A 25340-nucleotide genomic window follows, 5' to 3' on the forward strand; every position below is an offset into this window, starting at 1 on the left:
TGGTGACATCATATTTGAAAATCACATTTTGGTTTCATCTTTATTCAAAGTTTCTCATTCAACAGTAAATTTGTAAGTAGTTACAATGGGCAAGGTCACAGAAATAGAAACTGACAATCAAGCAGTACTTCCCTGTTCTCCTTCCATCTCCACCCCCTTGTAATATCTGATCTGCTTTCTGACTCTGTCACTTTGCCTATTCTAGATGTTTCATATAAGGAATGATATTAATATTTGTCCTCTTGCATCTGGCTTATTTCACTTAGCATAATGTTTTTAAGATTTGCTTATGTCACACCATGTATTGAATTTTCCCGTTTTTTTTAAGGCTTAAAAACATCATTTTATGTATATGCCACATGTGTGTTATCCAGTCATCTGTTGATAGATGATTGGGTTGTTTCCACCCTTCAGCCATTGTGAATAATATTGCTATGAACACTGGCATAGAAGTATCTATTTGAGTCCTTGTTTTCTGTTCTTTTGAGTGTGGACTTAGGAGTAAAAGTGCTGGGTGGTACCGTAATTCCATGTTTAACTTTTGGAGGACTTTTGCCAGACTGTATCCTCCAGTAGCTGTATCACTTACATTCCCACCAGTAATGTACGCCTCTGTACCAATACTTATTTTCTGTTTTGTCATCATCATCATCCTAGTAGGTGTGAGGTGGTATCTCATTGTGGTTTTTATTTGCATTTCCCTAATGACTAATGATGTTGACTATCTTTTCTTGTGTGTATTGGGCATTTGTATACCTTCTTTGGAGAAAAGTCTATTTAAGTGCTTTACCCATTTTGGATTGCTTGCTTTTTGTTGTTGGATTGTAGGAGTTCTTTATATATTCTGAATATTAAACACTACTCAGATACATAGTTTGTAAATATTTTCTCACATTTCACGAGTTGTCAGCATCCTTGATGATGTCCTTAGAAGCACAAAGTTTTTGATTATGATAAAACCCAATTTATCTGTTTTGCTTTTGTCGCCTGTGCTTTTGGTATATATTTAAGGAACTATTGCCAAATCCAAGGTCATGAAGATTTTTTCCTCTATGTTTTCCCCTGGGAATTTTATAGCTTTTACTTTTAAATTTAGGGCTTTGGTTCATGTATTAATCTTTTAATACATGAGATAGGATCCAACTTCATTCTTTTGCATGTGGATATCCAGTTTTCCCACCACCATTTGTTGAAGAGACTGTTCTTTCTCCCATTGAACAGTTTTGGTACTCTTGTCAAAAATCAGTTGATCATTGTTGTATGGGTTTATTTCTGGGCTGTCAGTCATATCCCATTCGTCTGTATGTCTATCCTTATGTCAGTACCATACTTTCTGATTAGTCTAGCATTTATAGTAAGTTTGGAATTTAGTAAGTGTGAATCCTCCAACATTGTTATTTTTCAAGACTGTTTTGGCTATTTAGAATTCCTTGAAGTTCAGTACGAATTTTAGGATTTTTTTTCATTTCTGCAAAAAAAAAAAAAAACCATTGGGATTTTGATAGAGGTTGCATTCAATTGCATGTATCACATTGTTATTTTTTAATGGAGTTTTTACTTAAATCTGTACTTTTTAAAAAGCAAGCTCTACACCCAGTGTGGGGCTTGAACTCACAACCCCGAGATCAAGAGTTGCATGCTCTACTGACTCAGCCAGCCAGGCACCTTATGTATGTCACTTTGGATTGTATTGTCATCTTAACAATATTAAATATTCCAATCTATCAACATAGGATGTCTCTCCATTTATTTGTAAATCCATTTATTCTGCCATTTCTTTCAGCAATGTGTTGTAATTCCCAGTGTCCAAGTTTTTACCTCCTTAAGTTTATTTTGTGGAGGGTTTGGTGTCTATCTTTATAAGGACTCTTGATCTGTGGTTTTCTTTCTTTGTAGTGCCTTCATCTACACAGGGTAATTCTGGCCCCCTAGAAAGTTTGAAGGTGTCCTCTCTTCTTCATTTTTTGGGAAGAGTTTGAGAAGGAGTGATGTGAATCCTTCTTTAAATATTTGGTAGAATTCATCAGTGGAGTCATCAGGTCCTGGGCTTTTCTTTCCTGGGAAGTTTTTGATGACTGATTCTGTCTCCTTACTTCTAATAGGTTTCTAATAGGTTCTGATTTTCTATTTCTTCTGTGTCATTTTTGTTGGTTTGTATATTTCTAAGAATTGTTCATTTCATCTGGTTTATCCAATATGTTGGTATACAGTTGTTTGTAGTATTCTCTTATAATCCTTTTTATTTCTATAAAGTCAGTTGCAATGTTCTCTTTCATTTCTGATGTTAATAATTTATATCTTCTCCCTTTTTAAAGTCAGTCTGAAGTTTTGTCAATTTTGTTGATCTTTTCAAAGATCAGCTCTTGGGCTTGTTGATTCTCTGTATTGTTTTTCTACTCTCTATTTCATTTATCTCTGCTCTAATTCTTATTATCTCCTCCCATCTGCTAGCTTTTGGGTTCATTTACTCTTCTTTTTCTAAATGTCTTTGAAAGCTGAAGTTTAAATTATTAACTTTAGATCTTCTTTTTCAATATAGACTTATACTGCTATAAATTTTCCTCTAAGATTCTCTTTTGCTGCATCCCATAGGTTTTGTTATGCTGTGGCTTTGTTTTCATTCATCTGAAAAGGTTTTCTAACTTCCCTTGCAATTTCTTCCTTCACTTATTATTTAAGAGCATATTGTTTAATATCTTCATCTTTGTGAGTTTTCCTGTTTTCCTTCTGTTAGTGATTTCTAGTTTCATTCCTTCATGATTAGAAAAGGGACTTTGCCTGAGTTCAATTTTTAAAAACTTATTGAAACTTGTTTTGTGACCTCACTTATGGTCTATCCTGAATAATATTCTATGTGCACTTGAGAAGAATGTGTATTCCACTGTTGTTGACTATATCCTGTTATTCTTAGAATAGAATCCAGACTCCACACTACAGTCTTTAAATCCCTCCATGAACTGACCCTGACCAGCTTCCCTGACATCACATCTCCCTCCACTTTCCTCTTAGTTCTTGCTCAGGAAATACTTTTATTTCCTGAGTTATTAATTAACTTAATAATTTAGTGTAATAATAATAATAATGTGTCTTGATAGCATGTGAAACAATATATCTTTGTGAAAAGTTTTAAAATATATGGGAAACGCTTATATGTGAAACTTAAAGCAGCATTATTACAATACCCAAAAGGCAGAGAGAACCCAAATGTCCATCATCTGATGAATGGATAAACAAAAGCAGTATATCCAAACCATGGACTGGTATTCAGCCATAAAAGGAATGAAGTTCTTATACATGCTACAGAATGGTTGAACCGTGAAAATATTATGCTAAGTGATAGAAGCTAGACACAAAAGGCCACATAATATTGTATGATTCCATTTAGATGACATATCCAGAATAGACAAATCCATAGAGACAGAAAGGAGATTAGTGCTTGCCAGGAAGTGGAGAGAAAGGAAAATGTAGATTGACTGCTTAATGGGTTTGGAGTTTCCTTCTGAGGTGATGAAAATGTTCTAGAATTAGTGGTGATGGTTGCATAGCATTATGAATATACCCAATGTCAAAAGTGGTAAATGTTATGTATATTTTACCACAATAAAAAAATCCGTCCAGTTTATATATATATGTGTGTGTATGTATATATATATATATATATCACATATATATACACATATATATATATATACATACATATATATGTATATACACACACACACAGAAAAAGCTAATTTTGGAATAATATTTCTATCAGTTACTAAAAAGCCAACCACATAGTTCTAAGACCAAAGTCCAAGATGAAAAGAAATAAATGAGGAAGGCTCACTCTTGACATTTATACAATGTCAGAATGCTTGATATAAAGTGGATAAAAAAATCCAACTATTTTGTTTAGTGGCAGACTCTTTTGTGGTACATCTGGAATTCATATGTTGAGTGCTAACATAGATATTTTTGTTTAGCCAGTTTCGATTAACAAGATAAAGCTTACACTCCATAACTGTACCCTCGCCTCAATTAACATTGCAAAGAGTTCTTTGTTAGTATTTTTTGTTGTTGTTAAAGAGCATTACTAGAAATGGATTCATCAGGTTTTAATTTTGTTAAACCTTTATTTGATACAAGATTTTTATCAGTGGTGATAGAAGAGTATAGACAACAATGGATTGAATTGTAGTTTACTTGAAACAAACATAAAAGTCAAAGATAAAATATTTCAGTGAAAATTATTAGGAAATGCCTAAATTATATGTTTATATTTCAGAACTAATTGTCAGTTGAATTACATGTGCCAGAATATGGTTATCAATGCTCACACTTCCAATTATGTTGGAGAGACATGTTATAGGGAAGGAAACCTGATGTATTATTTATTTGCATGTGCTAAACTCTCTGATGAAAACACAAGGTATTACTGAAATCTTGAAAACAGAAACTTAGAAAACACAGTTCATTTACAGCTTGTTTTTCCCTACTGTATTTATTTGCTTCTCATCTAATTATATCATAGAGATCTTAAAAATAAAACTTAAAAAGATCATACATTATCTTTCCCTGCAAAAAAAAAAAATACAATAGCCTCTAATCTTGGGGATAAGACAGTTTGAATTTGTGAAGCTAGGTTTGTGTTTTAAATTAAGTCAAGTTATTTTGTATATGTTAGCTGATTAAGTAGAATTTACTGGTCTGTACAAAATTGGAGCCAAGAATCCTTCACACTATAGTAAATTTTTTGCTCTAAATGGTTGCAAAAAAGCATAGCATAATTTACCAAAAAAAAAAAAAAAGCATAAGTTTTGGAGCCAGAGACAAATTAGGCTCACATCTAGATCCAACCACCCAATATTTGTTTGATATGAAAAAATATATAGGTATGTAGAGCCTTCTTCAAGTACAAAACCCTCACTATAAAGGATTATTATGACTTTTCAAAAGCAAGTAAGTAAGGGGCTGGCCCTCTGTAGGTGTTTGGCATACGGAAGCCAGGATAGTGTTTTGATAATCTGGTAGCTGTCTCTAAAAAATAATTATGGGTTCCTGTCATTAACAGTTCTGTAGATGCCTATGTCATTTTCTGCATACTTCTGCATAGTTTTAGGGGGAGAGGCTCAGTAAAAAGATAAGATTAGTTTGCCTGATTTGACAAAATGAAAAGAATGCTTTATCATTCCCTTTATCCAATTCAGCTAGTAATCAGTTTCCAAAATTAACACCAAAGCGGCTTTCACTGGAAGATGTGCATGGCCTCCCAAAGGTCCTCCCTTTTCTAGCTTCTTTGGTAATTCATTATAAATTAGTCATCATGATGGATGTATTGTTAACTAAAGTTATATTTGACATATAATAACTAAAATAAGACCCCTTTGTGATGAGTCCTTGGAGTACTAATTAAAACTGACTAGAGAAGGTGAAGTTTTTGTCTCATATTCATTCTGCGGGGATAATCAATAATCTTCAAGTTTTGTGTGTTGATAAATCCAAGCAACCCTTGCTCTTTCACCTGTGTTCACATTAACATCACATAAAGAGCATATAAGTGGAACTGTTATTTGCTGCCAGCTGTTTCCATCTGCACCATCACCAGCTGGGGAGCCAAGGGTGGAAGCATGTGAGGCAAAGACATTGGTGGCATAATCTCACCTTATTAATTAGAGAGGTCCCTGTTAAATTAACTTTTGGCTCTTTAGAATCTTCCAGTTTCTTTCACAAGTGTTCATTCATCCCATCATTTATCAAATACACATGGGCACCAGCTATGGTGGTGGATGGTATAGATATGGTAGTGGACAACACTGATGAAAATCCCTGCCCTTGTGGAAGCTGAATTTGAGTGGGAGGTGAAATTGATTCAGGTAGAAGCTAAGTTGCTATTATAAGGACACCCAAAAACATTGCCGCCTAGTTACATAAGATAGATGTTCCCCTCTCCGTCCGGCAGTAGTGCGACCAGTCCAGCATGGAGGAGCAGGTCTGCTGCAGGTTGTCATTCAGAGGCCAGCTGCTGACTCCCCAGCACGTTCCCAGCCTTTGGATATCTTCCTCATCAGTAGGATCAAGACTGGGCATAATCTAGCCATATCCAGCTTGCAGTCCACAGTGAAGGGGATGTCTGGGGCAAGCAATCTGTCCCTAAATCGGAGATGACACATACTTTGTGCATCACTTCTGTTCATCCCTCCCATCCCCTGTTGCCTCTAACTTCGACATATCATCATGCCTAGCTGCAAAGGAGTCTGGAAAATATGGCCTCTGGCCAGGCCCCGCTTAAACACAAGCCCAATGGGTATGTTTGGGGATGCAGGATGGGTTCTTTTACCCTGACCAGCGTAGAGAATGACAATGAACCAAACAAGTTAAACATATAAAGTGCCAGAGGGCAGTGAGGACTAGGAAGGTAAAGCAAGTAGGAAAGGGGGTAGGAAGCAGTGGTGAGACGCTATAGTTTTAAAGAGTTTGGTGAGGGGGGACGTCTTGCTAAGTGGGTGATGTTTGCAGAAGGACAGCTGAAGGAGTCATCTGTGCAGCCTGGGATGAGCCTAGCCCATAGGCTGTGAGCAGGAGAGGTCTGTGGGGACAGAGCGTTTGTGGAAGGAAGCGAGGAGGTCGGGACTATCAGAGGTTGTAAGAGGTCATCTTTTGGACTCATTTTGGAGTTTAAGATGCATCTCCATTCCAAGTAGAGATCTTCAAATAAGCTGTTAGATGAATCTAGAGTTCAGGGAAGCAGCCCAGACTGGAAATAAAAATTTTAGAGTAGTAAAATACAGCATCCTACTCAATCTTATTCTTTAATGTGAAGGCCTTGGGTGTTTCTGTAGGAAGAAATCAGCCAGGCCACAGATCACAGGACTTTCTTAATAGCCAACATGTCCAAGTGTGCATGGCCACTCACTCCACAGGAGCTCATCTGGCCTGTGAGATGCTCAGCCTCCTTGATGGTGGATCTGTTGTCTACTTGAGCCACTATTTAGTCTTCTCTATGAGGCAACCAAGCCTCAGAAGTCTTGTCCATGGCCAGGGTGGAAAGCAGTGAGAGCTAAAACAGGGAGGCCAGTTTCCTTCCTCCCACGTCAGCCCTCCTTGAGCAGGGCCCTTGGTCAGGAGGATGCTCTGGGAAGAAGGATCTTCTGTTTAGCAGGTTTGTAAACAGCCTGCTAGGAAGTCAACATGGTTACACATGTAGGGAGATCGGGAGTAGCAGACCTATGGAATTACAAATGAAACCCCCAGAGCACTTATCCATAATAAGCATCGGAGCCTGATGCTTCTGACCCTTCCCAGACTCATCATAAACATTCCTCTCCTCCTTGCCTCAGTGACACTCAGGCATTGCTCTGTGTGCCTGCTGTGGACATGTGAGATGAGATCCACACTGAGGCCGAGTGGCCCTGAAATGCTTTCTCGGGGCAGATGCACTCATGCTGAACTGGCTTCATGCACAGCCGAACAGTCTGCCATTCAGAAAATCCCCTGATCTCTCCATGACCTGGCTGGTTTCTCCCAGCAGAAGTGGGCATGGCCTGCACATACACAGGAGCCACATTTTGCTAATCTTTTCCTGGCAAAATGTGTTACTCACTCAGAAGCTACATGCATCCATGGGCCAGCATGGCTCACTGGAGAGGATCCCAAAGCCTGGTTTCAGTTCTCGAGCCATCTTACTTTGTGGTCTAACCTTGAGCAAACTACCCTAAGTCTTGGTTTTCTCATCTTATACAATGGGGGCCATCAGTGCATTGTCACAGCTTTGCCTGGTTGTAAGGGGAATGAAATCCCTGGAGGTCTGTTAGCAGTGTCCAGGACTAGAATAGCACCCAAAGCCTACAGAAGCTCATTCTGGTCAGGTCTGTGGCCTGCACATTGAGTTCCTAATCTTTTAAGACTTTTCCTTAACTGGTTAGGGTCCAGTAACACAGACCTCTCCATGATATGTGTCTCTCCAGCTACATTCTGAAGCTGTTTAGGGGGTAAGATGTAAGGACACTATCTCTGCAACTTGGATGTTTTGCACCTTGGTCACACTCCGAAGAAGGTAAAGGACTTGTATAAAAACGATTGCCAGACTTTGTTGGTGACCTCTGTTTCCTCTTCTTCTGTTTAGATTCTCATTCAACTTATTTAATGTCTTATAGGATGTCTTAGTCACAGTTAGGTACTCAGTATGTAATTGTTCCGCTGGGCCGAACTCCTAAGGAAATGTATAATATAAAATTTGCACTTATCTAATGTAATATAAAATTTAAGTTAAGAAAACAGTTCTCACTCTGAAGTAACTTTGCCGGAGGGTATTGCTAAGATTATAGTGGAATTTAATAACTTAATTAGGATAAGAGATGCCTTTGTATTCCAGAAAAGTTAAAACTTTCCAAAGACTGAACATTCCTGTTCTCTGTTCTTTAGAAGTACTATCAGAATCCTAATAAGGTACTTACCCGTACCTTCCTTGAATTCCTTGCAGGCATTCAATACGCTTGGTCAACTATGGACAGGGAATTTAGTCGAGGCATGTGGGTGGGAAGAATCTTTAACCTCAGTATCATTGTAGCGGTCACAGGTCAGCAAAACAATATTTTTTAGTTTGTAGTAGAGAAATCTTTTTCTGAGAAATCATCAGCAACACCTCAATTAACCAGAACTTAATAGAGTAGAAGCCACTTCATATAATTGATACTCACCTCCTCCTCCCTCTCTCCCCCTCCCCTCCTTTTATTTTCTACTCAAATCAAAAAGAGTTATAAGGAAACAGGCTTTTAGCAGAAATTTATGTGAATTAGTGGTTCTTAAATGATAGACAGCCCAGTCTTCCATAGTGTCCACATAAATGTCTGCATTTCTGTATGTGATGATGGAGCCTAAAAATGATGAGCCCATTTTCTATAAAATAGATTGCTTGCGGGGATCCCTGGGTGGCGCAGCGGTTTGGCGCCTGCCTTTGGCCCAGGGCGCGATCCTGGAGACCCGGGATCGAATCCCACATCGGGCTCCCGGTGCATGGAGCCTGCTTCTCCCTCTGCCTGTGTCTCTGCCTCTCTCTCTCTCTCTGACTATCATAAATAAATAAATAAATAATTAAAAAAAAATAGATTGCTTGCTGTAACTGTTGTCATAAACTTGTACATATAAACAAAAATCCAGAATGTGGTTTCCAGAGCCCTGCTTCCCATGGAGACCTTTCTGAGACCTTTTCTTATTAGGTGTCAAACGTTGAGAGGTAAAACTATTATGTTTTTCTTGTTCATCTTCAGATGCTACTTCCAGGGACATGTAGAGAGAAGGGGCTTTACTGAGTGCACTCTTTAAAAAAAATTAATGTTATTATGGCAACTGGATATCATTGAGATTACGATATTAGTACCCTACCATGGAAAGATATTTATTCCTAAGACTTTTATGATTCACTTGGGGAAAATAGATCTTGAATCACAAACCACCAGACTCAAAATCCCCATCGGAGGTATTTTAGCATGTTTATAAAGTTCCTTTCATATGAAGGTACATAAGTTGACTATTATACTTACAAAGAAGTTAAACAAGAACTTAAAGGATGCTAATAATGATTCTACTTTAACTGGAAGTCCCAATTCTTAGTAGGGTTTTCCTAAATATCCAGTAGCATGTGAATGAATGAGCTGAATTCAATAGTTACAACAGAGTTAGGAACTTTGAGATCTTCACCTCAAATCATGTACTGTGTTGCTATTCTGCAATAGCTCTTGCTAAAGCCCTGCATTGTGTGGAGCTGGTTTATTTGAGGAAGAATTTAAGCTGATCTCGCTCTGAAGTCAACCACCTTTTTCACAAACATAAGCAAGGTGGCAGTTTTCCACAACTGCACCATTTGGTCCAAACAGATAAGAATTCCATTTCCCAAATCCCTTAACCTGTGGGGTAGCCTACTATTTCCCTTGCGCAGGATATGAATTCCTATTCGGTTATTGATTTGTCAGTTTTGGTACAGCTGTGCCTGTGTTCATATATCCTCCTGTGAATTTGTCCACTGATAGAGGCTGTTTCAGATTTAAATTTAATCTCTATCAGGTCAGGGACGTAATTTGTTTAACTTGCTGTATGATGCATTTCAGTTTGTGCTGTTTGATGATTATAGGATGTCTATATAGCTACAAGTGGTAAATATATTTTATGAATATGAAACATGTTTACGAACAAATATCTTTTAAAATGTCTGATTGGATTGTAATTCCTAATCATCCAAGCCCAAGGCCTTAGGTGCCTTCTGGGTAGCAATAGAAGACTTTTATCAATGTGGCCCCAGAATTCTTGAGCCTAGAAATACCAAAATTTGATGTTCCTGGATGATCACTCCTGTTTTCCTATTTTTATCAGTCAATATTACTAGCTCAGAAATTTCTGATTCTAGCCTCAGATGTCATATAGTGGAAATCAGTCTGATGGGATTGGAGAGATGTGTAGCCAGGGACAAGAAGAAAGGTACCAAATAATGAGTTGGCTTGCATCTAGGTGCCACGCTGCACAAATGGAGATATAAACCTTTAATGTCTAGGGTTGTGATATCCATACAACTGCCACTAGCTGTATATGGCCAGTGAGCACCTGAAATGTGCTTAGTCCAAAAGGAGATGGTGATGTCAATGTGAAATCACATTGGACTTTGAAAGTTTTGTACAAATAGAGAATGTAAACTATGTCATTAATAATTTGTACATTGACTACATGAAAACAATATATTTTAAGATATATTGGGTTAGGTAAAATAGATAAATTTTACCTGTTTGTTTTACTTTTTTTAACATGGCTTCTAGACAACTTCAAATTACACGAGGGACACATGTTATGTTTCTCTCAGGCCACAGTGATCTGGAGTAACCCTCAGCCTTGCAGGAGCCCCCACTGAATGGCACTAAGGAAGTGAGAGCATCTGCAGGGAGCAGAAGGGCCCACCTCATCTTGCAGGGCAGGTACCCAGAGGAGGAAAAGGCATAACTGCCTGTCTGTTTAGGCTTCAAGCTCTCTCAGATTCTTCTCAGGTTAGTTAGTAGGTTATGAATTGACTGCACTTAATATAGATTTCTAATTTAAGTGAGTTCATGCCTCCCAGTACCCTAAGAAAGTTAAGTGCTAATTATATCATCATGATTAATAACAGCAATCAGTGGTTCTAGAGCACCGAGTACAGGGCCTGTTCTACATGCTTCACCTGATATAACACATTTCATTCTTTCAACAGCCAGGTGAGACAGATCCTATTATTACCTCCATAGAACAGAGGTGCGAGTGATACTCTGTGAGATTGAATAATTGGCTCAGGGTTAGAAATCCAGAGGTTAAGCCAGGCAATGAGATTCCAGAACCTTAGTCCTTGACCGTGATGCAATACCTCCCTCTAAAATAGAATCTCTTTCTTGACACTTTCTTAATACATTACTGTGCTGCCCGGCCATAGTATAGAAATAGTATTTGTTTGTTTGTTTTTTCTCTAAAATTTAGCTGTTGTTCAGTAATTCAATAGCCAGGCATTAAAAAATGTTCACTGTCTCAGAGATTGGGGGTCACAATTAGGTTGTGAATGATCCCACTCCTTATTTTCCCTAAAGTTGCCCCAAAAAGCATCCCTTAAGTCAGTGTGTTTGAAAATGTAGGCAGTCTAATTCTAATCAAATAGCAAATATTACACACCTACTATGTGCCAAATGCTGTGTCAAGCACTGGGAGATGGAGAAAGATGAGGAATTCCAGCTGGCAAACAGCTCTGGTCTAGTGGGCCTAAAAGAACATTCAGGCAATGCAATGTGTTGAGGATTGTGTGTCCGCGGGGCTGTGGGAAAGAAGGAGTGGCACATCCACACATTTGGGGTGCAGGGTGAAGGTGCAGTGCTAAAGAGATCTTCTAAGAAGAGGGAACACTGAGCCTTCTTAGAATACCTCGTCTTGTTTTCTGGGGTCTGACTTACCTTCCATGAAGGCCATTATTAAAGAAGACCCTCAAGTCAAGTGTAAGCATCAGAGTCTCCGAGGTTGTTGAGAGCCTGCTGACCCCCTTCTTGTGGTTTCCAGGTACCAGTAAGGTCAACCTCGTGAAGATCCCATCCACGGCCTCCAGCCCGCGGGACACAGCCCTGGCGGCCGTTATCTGCAGCGCCCTGGCCACTGTCCTGCTGGCCCTGCTCATCCTCTGTGTCATCTATTGTAAGAGGCAGTTTATGGAGAAAAAACCCAGCTGTGAGTTTGGAGCTCTTTCTGTTTGTTAGCATTCGGGTGAAATGTGTTTATCATCGTTGTCACCAGAGGGTCCACGAGGCCTTGACTGGGACAACAGTCAGGAGCTATAAAAGGACAGAGCGGACATGGAAAGGGAGTCCATAGCCCCTTGGTCCCCCAGAGGCACTGCTTTATAAGGACATTGAAAAAGCAGCAGCATCCCCTGCCACCCGGCAAAAATGAAAGCCATTCCAAGTTCTGGCAACAGAAATGCTCTATAATTTGAGCTTTACCATATTAATTCCTATTTGTGCCTCCCATGTAAGAAGAAATATTTTTAAATGTGAACGATGGTTGTCTTTCTCTTCAGAAATATAAGAGCTAGAGGGGTACCTGTCTGCCTTAAGGTGTTCGTTGGTCTTTATAGAGGAGATGGTCTTCACTGATGGAATTCTCGCCCCCTGTAGGGTCTCTGAGAGCACAAGACATTCAGTACAACGGTTCTGAACTGTCATGTTTTGACAGACGTCGGCTCAACGAATCTGCTCCCAGAGCATGTTGTCGGTGCCACCGGGACTCGGCCCAGACCTGTGGTAAGTGCAGCCAGTCAAGAGGCCATTCGGGGAGCACAAGGGACACAGACCTTGCAAACAGTTGTCCCTGTTCATCCCACAGCTAGGTTGCTCTGCTTGGTTTTCTAGTTAAAGCTAATATTGTTAAATTATTCTCTGTCCCCCAATGGTTTGGGTGTTTTGAGCCTCTTAAGTATCAAACAGAAGCATCTCATTAAAATTCTAGAATTGTTCAGCAACATTTTAAGGCAAGTTTACCTTTATTGTTTTGGGCCAACTGATTGAAAATAGTATCCTCCTTTTGTAGAGTAGGAGTGTATGTCTTGTCTGGTGGATTCAAGCTGTACTCGGATGTGTCTTATTAATGTCTTTTTGGACATTAATAAAATAGAGCAGGGAGAAAGATCTATGGCAGGGGTTTACACATACCTCAGTTGCCCCTGGGACTACTGGCCGAAAGGAAGTTTAGGGAAGTCATGCAAATGGAAATTGGTTTCTCACCAGGGCAAAAAAATGGGCAAAGATAATACTTTCTCTGCCACTTACTTATATTCATCAGTATGAGGTTCAAACACTTACACTTCCCTCTCGGCCCCCACTGTGAAGACCCCTCACCTCCTCTACAGAGTAGAATTGGATGGCAGCAGCCTTCCTAGACGTCTGGCACTTCCTGCCTGGCCTTACGTTCTCATAGCACCTTTAAAGCAATGCCGAGAGTGCCATTTTGTCTCTCAGAGCCGCTCTTGAAGCTGAGTGTTTCAATCCACTTAGATTGACTGACGCTCTTGGAACTGTCCAGTCGTTCTTACCAAGAAATTACAGGATTCCATTTTCTGATCTAACGTTCCATATGTGGAGCACGAAGTTTTCAGCAGACTTATTTTGCTACTGGTCATTACTGCCTTCTGTTTTAGGAATGGGCTGGGAACAAAATATAAGACTTTCTGTGGTGTGTGTGGCTCTATTTTTGCCTTTGTCTGTGTAGGTAATAGACTTGACAATACCTGAGTGATCCTCAAAACACCCCCAGTGCCGGGGTTCCCAGACACTGTGCTGGCACAGCGTGGCTGGGGTCTGAGAGGGCAGGAATAATTTCCTGAGAGATGAACTCCAATGTAGTAAAATGCAGTTTTGGGCAAACTCTGTCTCCTCTTAACTTCTATCCGAAAAGAAAGATTAAATAGGCAGATGGCGTTGGCGCACATCCTCCTAACAGAACACCAAGCCTACAAAGAATCCGCCCTGCTAAGGTTCAGGATAGCTGACCACTTATATGTGGTTTCCTGCTTTATGGCAGTGCCTTTTTTCTTCTATCTTTTTACTTTGACATAATTTAAGGCTTAAAAAAATGTTGAAAGAATGATACAAAGACTTCTGACGCTGTCTTCACCCAGATTCCCCAAATAATAACATTTTATCTCATTTCCACATCTGCTTTAACATTTTTCTAAGTAGCATAGAGATACATGTACTTATGCACATTTTTTCCATCTCCACTTAAAAATCAGTTGCAAATGATGATCTACATTTCCCCTCAATACTAATCATGTTTGTTTCCAAAGAACAAGAACATTTTCTTACAGAACAGCACAGTTTATGAAAATCAGGAAATTGACGTTAAATCAAAGCTATCGTATAATCTACAGAGCGTATTCAGATTTTCTTAATTGTTGCAAAAATGTCCTTTATAGTAAAAGAAAATCCCAAATGACATTGTTGCATTTAGTTGTCAAATCTCTTTACCTTATTTTAATCTGACATAGGTCCTTAATCTTTCATGACATTATTATTTTTGACAAGCACAGGCCAGTAATTTTGTAGAATGACCCTCAGTTTGGGTTTGCCTGATGTTTCTGTAGGACTATATTGAGAAATACTGCAGAGGTGATGCTGTGTCCTTCCCAGTGTCCCTCATCAAGAGGCACAGCATGTGTGGCTGTCTTGTTCTGGTCGGGGTAATTTGGGTCCCTTCGTTAAGGTGGCACCTGCCAGGTTTCTCTGCTGTAACGTTAGTGTTCTTCTCTTTGTACTTCATCAGTACCTTGCAGGAGACTCTCTGAGACTATGTAAATATGTAAATACCCTGTTAACTCTCCAAACTTTCGCCCAGGAGTTTAGCATCTACTGATGATTCTTACCTGAATCAGTCATTACGATGATGGTTACAAATGCTTGTGTTGTAATTCCATCATTCTCTCCACCTTTATGAGTTGGCTTCCTACAGCAAGAAAGAACTTCTTCCTTATTTATTTATTTGAATTAATGTGGACTTATGGGCTCTATTCCACGGCGTATGCTCCTTTGCTATCATCATTTACGTTGTTGCTCACATTTTCCTAGGTTTGGCCAGTGCATGTCCCTTCATGCCACCTCATGTGTCATTTTGACGTGTCCTAGTTATTCTTTTAGCACTTTCTTAATTTCTGGGACACAAAATAAGTTCCAGGCTCATCTTGCACTTTTGCTGCTTGAGCCCTAGAAACAGTCATTTTGAAAAGGAAAGGCAGTGCCTTTTGCTTTTAAATAATTTTGAAATGTCTCACGGTGAGCGTGACATGGGCTTGCTGAGTTGACTGGCCGTGGATCCAGGGAAGTTCCCCATGCTCACAGCAGCACAGTGACATATACTCACTTAGCACAAGGTGGGGCCCGCACTGAGAGAGATTTAGGCGAATGTGTGCAGTTATCCATCCTGCCTCACACTGGTTCACAAATGCATGTCAATGTTTAACATTCATTTTCAAAAAGAAAACTATTAATTCCACAATATTTTTTCCTTTTGATAAAAGAGAGAATTACTCATGAAAACTTGGGTTACACACATAAACATATAGATGTATATGTAAATATATAATTTCTCCACATCTTTTTCTCTCTTTCTGTGTGTGTCTTTATATTTGTATGCTTTAGTATGTATATGGTTCTATGAAACCAGAGTTATATATGTATGTGTATACAGAGAGAAAAGTTCACTAAATGTTGATAGTGTATATTTCCAGTTTATGAGGTTAGGTAATAGTTATTTTTAAATTTCTTATCTTAATCCCTCTCTTTAAAGTCTTTTTTTTTTTTTTTATTTCTTTTCTGGGACACCTGGGTGGCTCAGTGATTGAGTGTCTGCCTTTGGCTCAGGTCGTGTTCCCAGGATCCTGGGATGGAGTCCCACATCAGGCTCCCCACAGGGAGCTGCTGCTCCCTCTGCCTATGTCTCTGTCTCTTTCTGTGTCTGTCATTAATAAATAAATAAAATATTTAAGTTTAAAAAATTTAAAAAAAATTTTTCTTCAGTAGGCTTATATTATCTTTGTAATCAAACATCTATGCTGCCTCAGTGAACAAAATGGTTTGTAAAGATGTGTGTACACATCTAGTTGCTCCTTACATCACATTCCTAGAAGTAAAAGAAAAAAATAATAACTGTGTGTGAATCTGTGTTTGTGTGTGTTAAGGGTTTGAATGTGTTTATGTTCTTGCTCTAACTGCTAGTCCACTCAGCAGAAATATGCTCTTGTTTCTACCATTGTCAGTGATGTAGGACAGTCTCATTTCACATTCGCTTTCACAGGCTGTGTCCTTACCTTTCAGTGTTATTTTTATTGTGGTAAAATGTAACATGTAATGTATCATTTTAACATCATTTAAGTGTGCAGTTCAGTGGCATTGAGCCCATTCCCACTGTTGTACAGCCATCACCACCAGTCATCGGCAGAGACCCTTCATCTTTCCAAACTGAAGCTCCATCTCCAGTAAAGTGACCTGCCGCCCCCATGTCCCATTTTCCACCAGCCCCAGCACCACCATTCAGCCTGTCTGGGTTTGACTACCCGAGGTACTTCATACAAGTGCTTTAGCATTTTTGTAAGATAACATTTTGTAAGATAACAAAAAAGAGAGATTTTTTTTTTAAAGATTTTATTTATTCCTGAAAGACACAGAGAGAGGCAGAGACACAGACAGAGAAGCAGGCTCCCTGCTGCAGGGAGCCTGATACAGGACTTGATCCCAGGACCCCAGGATCATGACCTGAGCTGAAGGCAGATGCTCAACCACTGAGCCACCCAGGCTTCCCAAAAGAGAGAGAATTAAACCTCATATTTCCTTTCCCCAAAGAGTCACCCAAAGGGGAATAGCTGAATTTTCTCCAGCACTGTTGAGCCGGTATTAAAGAGAAAGTTCCCAGAAGACAGCCTTGTGCTTCACACCTCTGCTGGCTTCCCTAGGGCCTGTCCACTTGATTCCATCTCTGTGCTGTGATGAGGCCTGCAGCGGGGACCGGGTGACTCTTGGCTGTAGGGTGCATTCCAAGGCCACTCTTCAGGAGAGGTAACTCGGTATTTTTAATCCATATAATGCATGTCCCCTTGTGCAAATATGCATTCTACTAATCTAGCACTTTTCATGTCAAACTATGAGACATCATTTACAAAATATTATTAATGACATTCTGGACATCGGAGGGGGACAAAGCCTTGGCAAGAGGTAAATGAGTCTCTCAGGGTTACTGATATCCAGTGCGACATTCTTTATACTCTACACTCCATTAATTTTGTTTTTGTCTCATATTCATGATTTGTGACACTTCTGTCATCTCTAAGTAATTTGTAACCTATTGTTTACTCATAGAATTTTAGAATAGCCATCAAGAAACTCAGTTAAGACCCAGGAAACTGCCTATTTTAGACATTGGGTTAAGTATAACTATGTTGATTAGAAGTAGGTATAAAAATTCAGCTTTAAATTAAGTGGAGAAATTAAACTTTTTGTGTGGAAGCAAGTTTATAGCAAAGGAAGCACTAGAATTCTGACGTAATCAGTTGTTGTTGCATCTAGAAAACTTGAAAGCAGAGCTGGCGTGTTGCTTTGTATTGGTGTTTTTCCTCCCCATAGGTGACTTAAAGATCTTTTGAATGTGTGTTTAGACACACAGGTCCAGCAGGGGAGACCATGCCCACGTTCTTCGGGTCCCTTTCAAGGTCCATCTGTGGTGAGTTTTCAGACGCCTGGCCTCTGATGCAAAATCCCATTTGTGGTGATGACATCTCTTTTTGTGACTCGTATCCTGAACTCCCCGGAGAAGAAACTCATTCTCTCAGTCCAGAGAACGAAAGCTCATCATCTTTGGATTCAAACAGTAGCCAGGATTTGGTTGGTGGAGCTCTTCCAGAGCATTCTGAAAACTTTACGGAAACTACTGATTTCTCTAGACGTAACAGCCCCTCGACAGAACCAGTGCTGACTCAGAATACACTGACTACCAGAAGCCAGCTACGGCAGGAGAGTGGTGACATCACTGACCTGACCACTCAGACATCCCTGCAGGTAAGGCAGTGACTGGCCTCAATGAAGACACAGCATTAACTCAGGACAGACCCAACGGGTTGGAACTCCTCTCACCATAGAAGGTGGGGGGACCTGATGAGAAAGTTTTTCCATCCTTCATAACTTCTTGGTCTTGTATGGATGGAGAATATGTTTTAAATTAAATTACAAGTGGGTTTTGTTTTATTTTTTCAATGCATAGGTACTCTGGTCATGATGAGCTCCATCCTTTTACTCCTTGTAAATCCGAGTACTTAGCACAGCACCCCCAGCAACGTTCCTGGTTGAGAGAGATGAGTTAGTCACAGGACCATCTTGTAAACAGTTCCTCACCATCGCTTGATTCACCATCGTTAATGGGAATTTTGATCTCCCCAAGCTTCTCCTTTCCCTCTCTTTTTCTGATGTTTTTGAGATTGCTCTGCTTTCACTGATCTTTTCGGTTAGAAATTGATTGTCAGTCATGATCTGGGTCCAAAGACTGCATAATAACCTTCTAGAAGAAAGGGCTTGAAATCAGATTTGCAAGGAGATAGAGATGGTGACTGAGGGAACATGGGGCTTTCGGGCAGGCTGCAGGGCAAGAGGCAGAGAAGCATCAGGGAAACCTGGGCACCCTGGACTTACCTGATATGTCACCAATGCCTCTTCCAGTGAGGATATAGCCATTCCTGAATTTGACTTACTGTCTACAAGCATTTCCTTCATATGAGCCCATGTAATGTCGGAATATATTCTTTCTGAAAAGATGTCAACCTTTAGTGTATGAAGAGCAGAGTGTCAGCAAGAGTGAGGCTCCCAGGCCCCACAAGGCCTACACACATAGCCTTGCTCTCACTGCTTGTGAGCAACCAATTCAGTCTGAAGCCAAAGTGTGAGGTGGTGTGCTCCTTTGAAGAAGAGCCTGTAGGTTATGTGTTGATCTAAATCTGTAGTACTTTTTTTCTCAACTACAAAAAAAAAAAAAATTCTATAGAGACTTCATAGAGAATTCTATGCAGAAACCATTTGTTGACTTTGGAGAAAAATAATTTTGTTTTTCTCAAAATAAAGGAAATGAAGAGTTAAGGGAAGAAAAGCAAACAAATTGGGCATTTAAATTGTAAAATACATCTCTCTGTAGCAGAGAAAGAGCCTTTACTGACCTTGTTCTGTTGAACCATCCTGTAATTTTTGTAATTTCCATAATAATAGTAAGAAAAGACAACAGCAGAGTTGTGAGCTGTGTGTGGGTCTCAAGAATGGACAGTGGCCCACAAGCCTTGGGAGCTGAGCATACCCAGCTGCCTAGAGGAGGAAGTAACAGGCCCTAAGAGCAGGTGAGAGAGGCAAAAGACAGCTAATGCCAATTTCCCAGCCGGCTGCTTTGCCAAGTACTCTACAAGTCTTGAGAGACTCTTAAAATTAAATCAGTGACACAATTTCATTACATGCTATCAAGTCAATTGGTTTTGATCATAAACTTGCTTTTACTTTCACAAATGTCTGTAGTTACCTCTTCCCACACATCTGTTCTTAGGCACAAGTTCTTAGGGACCTAGAATTGTGTTCCCAGGGACCATCTATGGTTTTTCAGACCATTGTCAGCAAATAGAATTACCACTCATCTTCATTGTGTAGCTTGTCCCCACTTTCATGACGTAAGTTCTGAAACTAAGAGTGAAACATCTTGATGCCAAGTCATATCAGAACCGACTCAATGTCTACCTTTTTCTATTTGTATCATTGGTGAGATGGGGGCAGGAGTAAGCAGTATTATTACAGTTATATGAATGTAAATCATTTAGTGTAGAAGATTGATGTATATAATGGCATTAACTTCTTTTCAAAGACGGTTGTCAAGGTAATCATGATCTCCATAAAGATACTTTCAACTCAGATTATCATGAAAAGAAATGATAATTACATGTAAAATGAATGAGAAAATGTAACATTCAAGTTACACAATGTCATTCTTAGTGAAAGGTTTATTAGCTTTCTAAGATATGTTATCTTAGAATTCTTACATAATGTGGTAAATATAAATGAGGCATTCTGAATTCTGGAAAGGAATTTTTAAAACATGAATCATTTCAGTTTTCCCCCTATAATTAAAAACAACACATAATCTTTTGAGCCCATTTTAAGAGATAATCTTTTCCAGGTTCTGAAAAGCACTTTGCCTTTGGTTGCGTTTATTGAATACTTAGTGAGTGAACTTTAATCTTTAAGAGCAAACAGGAGAGAGATATAACTTTACATCCTTGGGAGACTGACCCTCTTCTTTGCTTCAAGGGTCAGCTGATTATTTAGCTCAACAGTTGTTTTTGTCAATACATTAGATTCCAAAAGGAAATTCAGACTTCCTTTTAATAGGCTGATTCTCCAAGATAGAGAACATACTTACTTCTCATGAAGAATTTGTTTTCATTAACTTGGTGTTATGGACCAAAGAACTTCCAGTTCCTTGAGTTCGTGTTTAGTTAGCTTGGTCCATGGGCTCATTCCTAATTCAGGACAGCATGGTATTTCTGTTTGAGAAATACAGAAAGGCTGCAAGAGTCATTATAGCATTCCCCCCCCCCCCGACTTTAGTGATTTATTTATACTTATTTTCAAAGGACCTTGAAATTCCTACCTAAGCATTCACTCATATTTTCAGGTTTTTTTTTTAACTACAATTCCTTTCTTCTCTCCAGCTTTATTGAGATAGAATTGACACATCACATGGCAGTGTGATGATTTGATAAACATCTATATTGCAAAATTCACAATGGCTCTTTTGTCTTACAGGGTCAGATTGCTAATGCATGATGCATTTGTTTCCAAAAACTGTATTTTTACACAGTAGTTTTCTTGTGGGTGGTTTAAGACCACCCAGAATCAGATGTTGATAGTTATGGTGCAGGATAAAGCACATAGGCGTGAGAACCTTCTTTAGTCTGAATGACACAGTTCCAATCAAATTTTCCCTATACGCACCTCCCCAGAAAAGGGATAGAACTAAAATATTTGGGACATCATTTGCTAAAATCCTTGGGAGAATGAGGCCAACCTGTTTACTTACAGGAAAATCTTTTTTGGTGATGTTTTTCACCATCATTGAAAATGTCAACATGAAATAATAGAAGGAATGGTAGAAAAGATATGAGATGACCAAGGTTCTAGTAGCTTGGTCTCTTAAAAGCCCTATTTTTTTTCCATATCAGCAAAATGAGTACTATTTGTCTCCCATAGTAGCATTCATATGGGTATTACTATCATATCAATTGATCAATATATTTGATGAAACTATTTCAGATTTTTGAGAGTTCTTTCAGAAGCTTCTATTTCTAGATTCTCTCCTTCGACCTAGGGAACAAAGTATTTGTAAACTTACCTGATATGTCACCAATGCCAAATTAGTGGTAAAGAAGTGAATGAAAGGTTAACATAAAATGAAGATTCTTTTTGTTTGCAGTAACGTGCAGTTGGCTGATGCCTCCAGAAGTTAGATCGCTGCCCTTCTATGACAAAGGACAGCTCTAAGCGTGCCCCTTTGCTGAGGATATTTGCCCTAAGAAGAGTGAGGAGAAGATGATTAGATGAGAAATCATTTCCAAACTATCTCTAAACTTTCTCCAGTGGTTTAGCAGAAGTTTTAAATGCAAAGAATGAGAATGTGACTATTCATTAATCATCTTTGTTCTGAAGGGACTAAAGGATCCTAACATCTTGCCTACAACTGCTTTAAGAGTGCAGCATTGAAACAAGTTTTAAATGTTTGAAAGGGGTCGAAAATGAGCAAAAGAATCATTGTTTAATACACTTGTTTCTGTGGGTCACATTATCAATTCTACAGTGTTATTTGCAAATACTGAGTGACTGTGAGTTGTTATAAAAATCTTTATTTTATCCTCAGAGTATGTGCATACCTGGATATCCAAACACTGTTAATGAACTACCTGTCCATATGTTATTAAAATCACATGTACGACAAGTAAACGTTATGTATAATAATTGTCACAGACTGTAGCTCAGCAGTTTTCACTTGTAAGGTATTATTTTTCAAGCTTTCCTTTCTGTTGCTGTTTTAGGAAGCTTAAAGGAGTTGCTTCTTTCTGCCATAGAAGCATATGGATGGAACCCACTGGGCACTCGCCCCTCCGCTTAGGCTTATGAACTGAGCACAGTCTGGACCCTGCGCGGCTTCTGGGGGAAAAGAAAATAAATCTGAACCAAACTGATGGCGTTTTAAGCCTTTCAACCAGTTGCTTCTGAGCCAGACCAGCTGTAAGCTGAAACCTCAAGCAATAACAAGGAAAGACTCCAGGCAGTCACAATACTTTGCATCTTTCCTAAACAAGAAGCTTCTATGCCACAAGCGTGACTTCAAAGACTGATGGGTCGAGTTTGCAGCCTACGAGATTATGAGCATATAACAAGAAACAGAAATGCATTCATGCTTATTTTCACGGCGAATGTGGTTTTACCGGACTGAAGACCCAGACTCTATGTTTTTTCATTTATACTTTCTCTCCAGGAATAATTTCATGTAGCCAATTATCCTACTAAAAGTCAGCGTCTGATTAGTTACCTGAGTTATTATGTTGAAGCGTTCAAAAATGAGTGTTTGTATGTGATGAAACTCACTTTTTCATCATCTGATTAGCTTAGGAGGTTATAATTGACTTCATATTGCCTGCCTAAATCATGGGTTTGTTAGAAGAAGGCAACTGGCCTGACTAGGAATCAGAGGAGGGCAAGCCTTCTCCAGAACGGAGAACCTGTAACCTTAGCTACTGACTTGTGAACCCCTGCCGGAGCTGGTAATGAGAGGAGCCTGAGCTGGGGAAGTGGTGGGGAAAGAGCTGCCCACCACCCTGTGTTAAAAACCACTTAGCACATGTATCCTAGAGACTTGGATACAATGATTAGCATATTTCTGTGAAAAGCAATTGATATGGAAGCATTTGTTACTTCTGACTCTGTGATTGAGCTTAGAAGATCCAGAATTTCTCTCTTATAGAAAAGTGATAATTTATAAAGATAATTTTCCTCCCCTCCCCTCCTTCTGCCTCCAAAGCCTACCAGCCTGTCCTCTATACCTATGAGTTTATTTTTGTTTTTGTTTTTGCGTCATATCTTATAACTAAGGGCTTTAGAAATTACTGCTTATCTGGTTCCCTCCTGCTGGAATGTAACACCCAGCGAATCGTCTTAAGAGACTGCACTACATACTAGAATGGGAAGAAAAAGCAGGCAGCCTAGAGGAGAGCAGTTCGTAACTGCCCTCATGGAGTCCGCCCAAGTGTTACAGTGGTCCCTCCGACTGTGCACATTTTGTTAGCACAGTGATCTGCCATAGGCAGTGATGCTGGATTTAAGTGTGGCGTCAGGCGCCCCATCCCTTACATCCTTGGTATTTACACACTAGAATTTTCTCTACAGCTAAGAGAGACAATGAACCCAGTTCAGCCACAAACCGGAAGATGGCTCATTTGCTCTTAATCTTTACACCCTGGAGAGGAATTACTTGAGCAGGATTTATCTGTTTCCTACTTGAACCTACATGATCAGCTCTGGCCTTTGTCTTTTCACATTTGCACTTAAAGAGGAAATCGAACATCACTGTGTTTGAGTGCACTAAAATATGTAGTTTCCCAATTGCCCCACCCAGATCACTCTTTTACCTAACATTAAATTGAACTAAAAAAGATCTTTCTTAGGACTTTTTATCTTCTCACTTATTAGACCATGCTTCTCTCTCTCTGTAGGAAGTTAGGAACATCTAATGAGCCTTCTTTGTAGCTGGACCAGTTTCTCTCCCCATGGTTTTAGGCTCTAATATGTGTGGATTAGCTTGCCTGTGCTTGGTTCTCGTGACCTCAGTTCCTTGAACCAAAATAAGAAATTAGAATCATCTCAGGGTGACCCACAATCTTTTGTGTCTCCCTAGTACCTTCTTTTATTTTCCTTTTGGAGCATTCAGCAATGGTTTATAAGCTTTGATAAGTCTCCAGCTCTTAGGAGAGTTGCCTTTAGGAAAGTCATGTAAAATATTTAGGATTTGACCACAAGATGTCTATGAAAATGCACACTAGAGTTTCCTCGAGTGGCTTCACTGTAATTCACATATGTATGCCATTGTTTGCAATCTGAGCGTTTTGTTTTGACAGAGGGATGATCAAAGTAGGCCCGGGTTGTGCTGCTTCTGGTGACCTGAATATATTTTCCACATGTAGAAACCCTCCTCAACTTCAAAGACAAACACTTGCTGGAGAGACTAGATGGATGGGAATGAGACTGTGGCCCTAAACCCTGAAACATCACTTTGGATCAGTGAGGAAATACTTAGGGTTGAAAGCTGATTTCATTTGATACTAAATTTGAAAATTCCAGGGTTATTTTATCAAGATGAAGACATTTTACCACTACCTACTGCAGAAACATATAATAATGTTAGATTCTATACTCTGTGTAAACACTTGAGAGGAAAAGCCCAATCTGCATTTCCCGTAGTTGGAATATCCTACAGCGATCACAGGAACTCAGCCTCTAGGATGTGGGTGCCAGGAAATCATCATCAGGTAATAATAGAGCTGGGAGTGAGAACTGGTGTGACTTCAAACATTACAGAGACCCACCAACAAGAATGAGACAAGGATTTGGGGACCGACCATGTAAAGGCAAGGGTTTCCTCATTTTGTGTATATGGAATATATTTTTCAAATATAGATTTTCTACTTTAGATAAAATGTTACTGTTGCTAATACCTAGTTAAGCTCCATTGTTCATGGTAGTAAAAAAAAAAAAATTGAAGAGAAAAGGAAAAAAAGTCCATCGTTGCTTGAAGGTCACCAGCTTGAATCAATTTAGATTTCATCATTACTATTTTGCATACTGGAATTTATAAATTTGTAAATTTTCATTTTCTTATACAAATTGTTTTGTAATATCCTTTTTTATATGTGAATAAAATCGTGACCTGGTATTCGTATTGACACGTCCAGTAAGAAGATGATTGGCGATCAGAATGCGGATTTGTTTTCCTCTCCTCTCCTCTCCTCTCCTGCTCTCCACCTGGGGGGTCTCACTAGGTTGTGATCCTTCCACTATAACACTCTCTGGCCCTCAACTGTTGTGAGGGGGATTTGAAATCCTTCGTAGTGACCTGGTTGTATTTCTCAGGTATGTCAAGCTATTGAAGAATGCTCTGAGTTATTTGAGAAGCTTTGGCATCAAGATTCTATTATGATCTCTTTTTCCTCCTTCATTTTATGACATAAAGATGAAAAGAACTAAAGGAGG

The 25340-nt window shown here is 39.4% G+C and overlaps 1 protein-coding gene across 2 annotated transcripts in view; it reads left to right on the plus strand.

Annotated features, from left to right (window-relative positions):
- Window positions 1-25021, plus strand: part of TNFRSF19 (TNF receptor superfamily member 19) — an 89300-nt gene extending 64279 nt beyond the window's left edge. For both annotated transcript variants that reach the window (XM_041768257.1, XM_041768256.1), the window contains exons 6-10: window positions 12037-12201; window positions 12648-12773; window positions 16973-17075; window positions 17672-18071; window positions 22127-25021. In XM_041768257.1, the coding sequence (XP_041624191.1) occupies window positions 12037-12201; window positions 12648-12773; window positions 16973-17075; window positions 17672-18071; window positions 22127-22135 (803 nt within the window). In that variant the 3' untranslated portion in view covers window positions 22136-25021. The remainder of the gene's footprint in view (window positions 1-12036; window positions 12202-12647; window positions 12774-16972; window positions 17076-17671; window positions 18072-22126) is intronic.
- Window positions 25022-25340: the final 319 nt, after the last annotated feature.

Source organism: Vulpes lagopus, chromosome 8 (assembly GCF_018345385.1).
Source record: "Vulpes lagopus strain Blue_001 chromosome 8, ASM1834538v1, whole genome shotgun sequence".
NCBI classification, from domain to species: Eukaryota; Metazoa; Chordata; class Mammalia; order Carnivora; family Canidae; genus Vulpes; species Vulpes lagopus.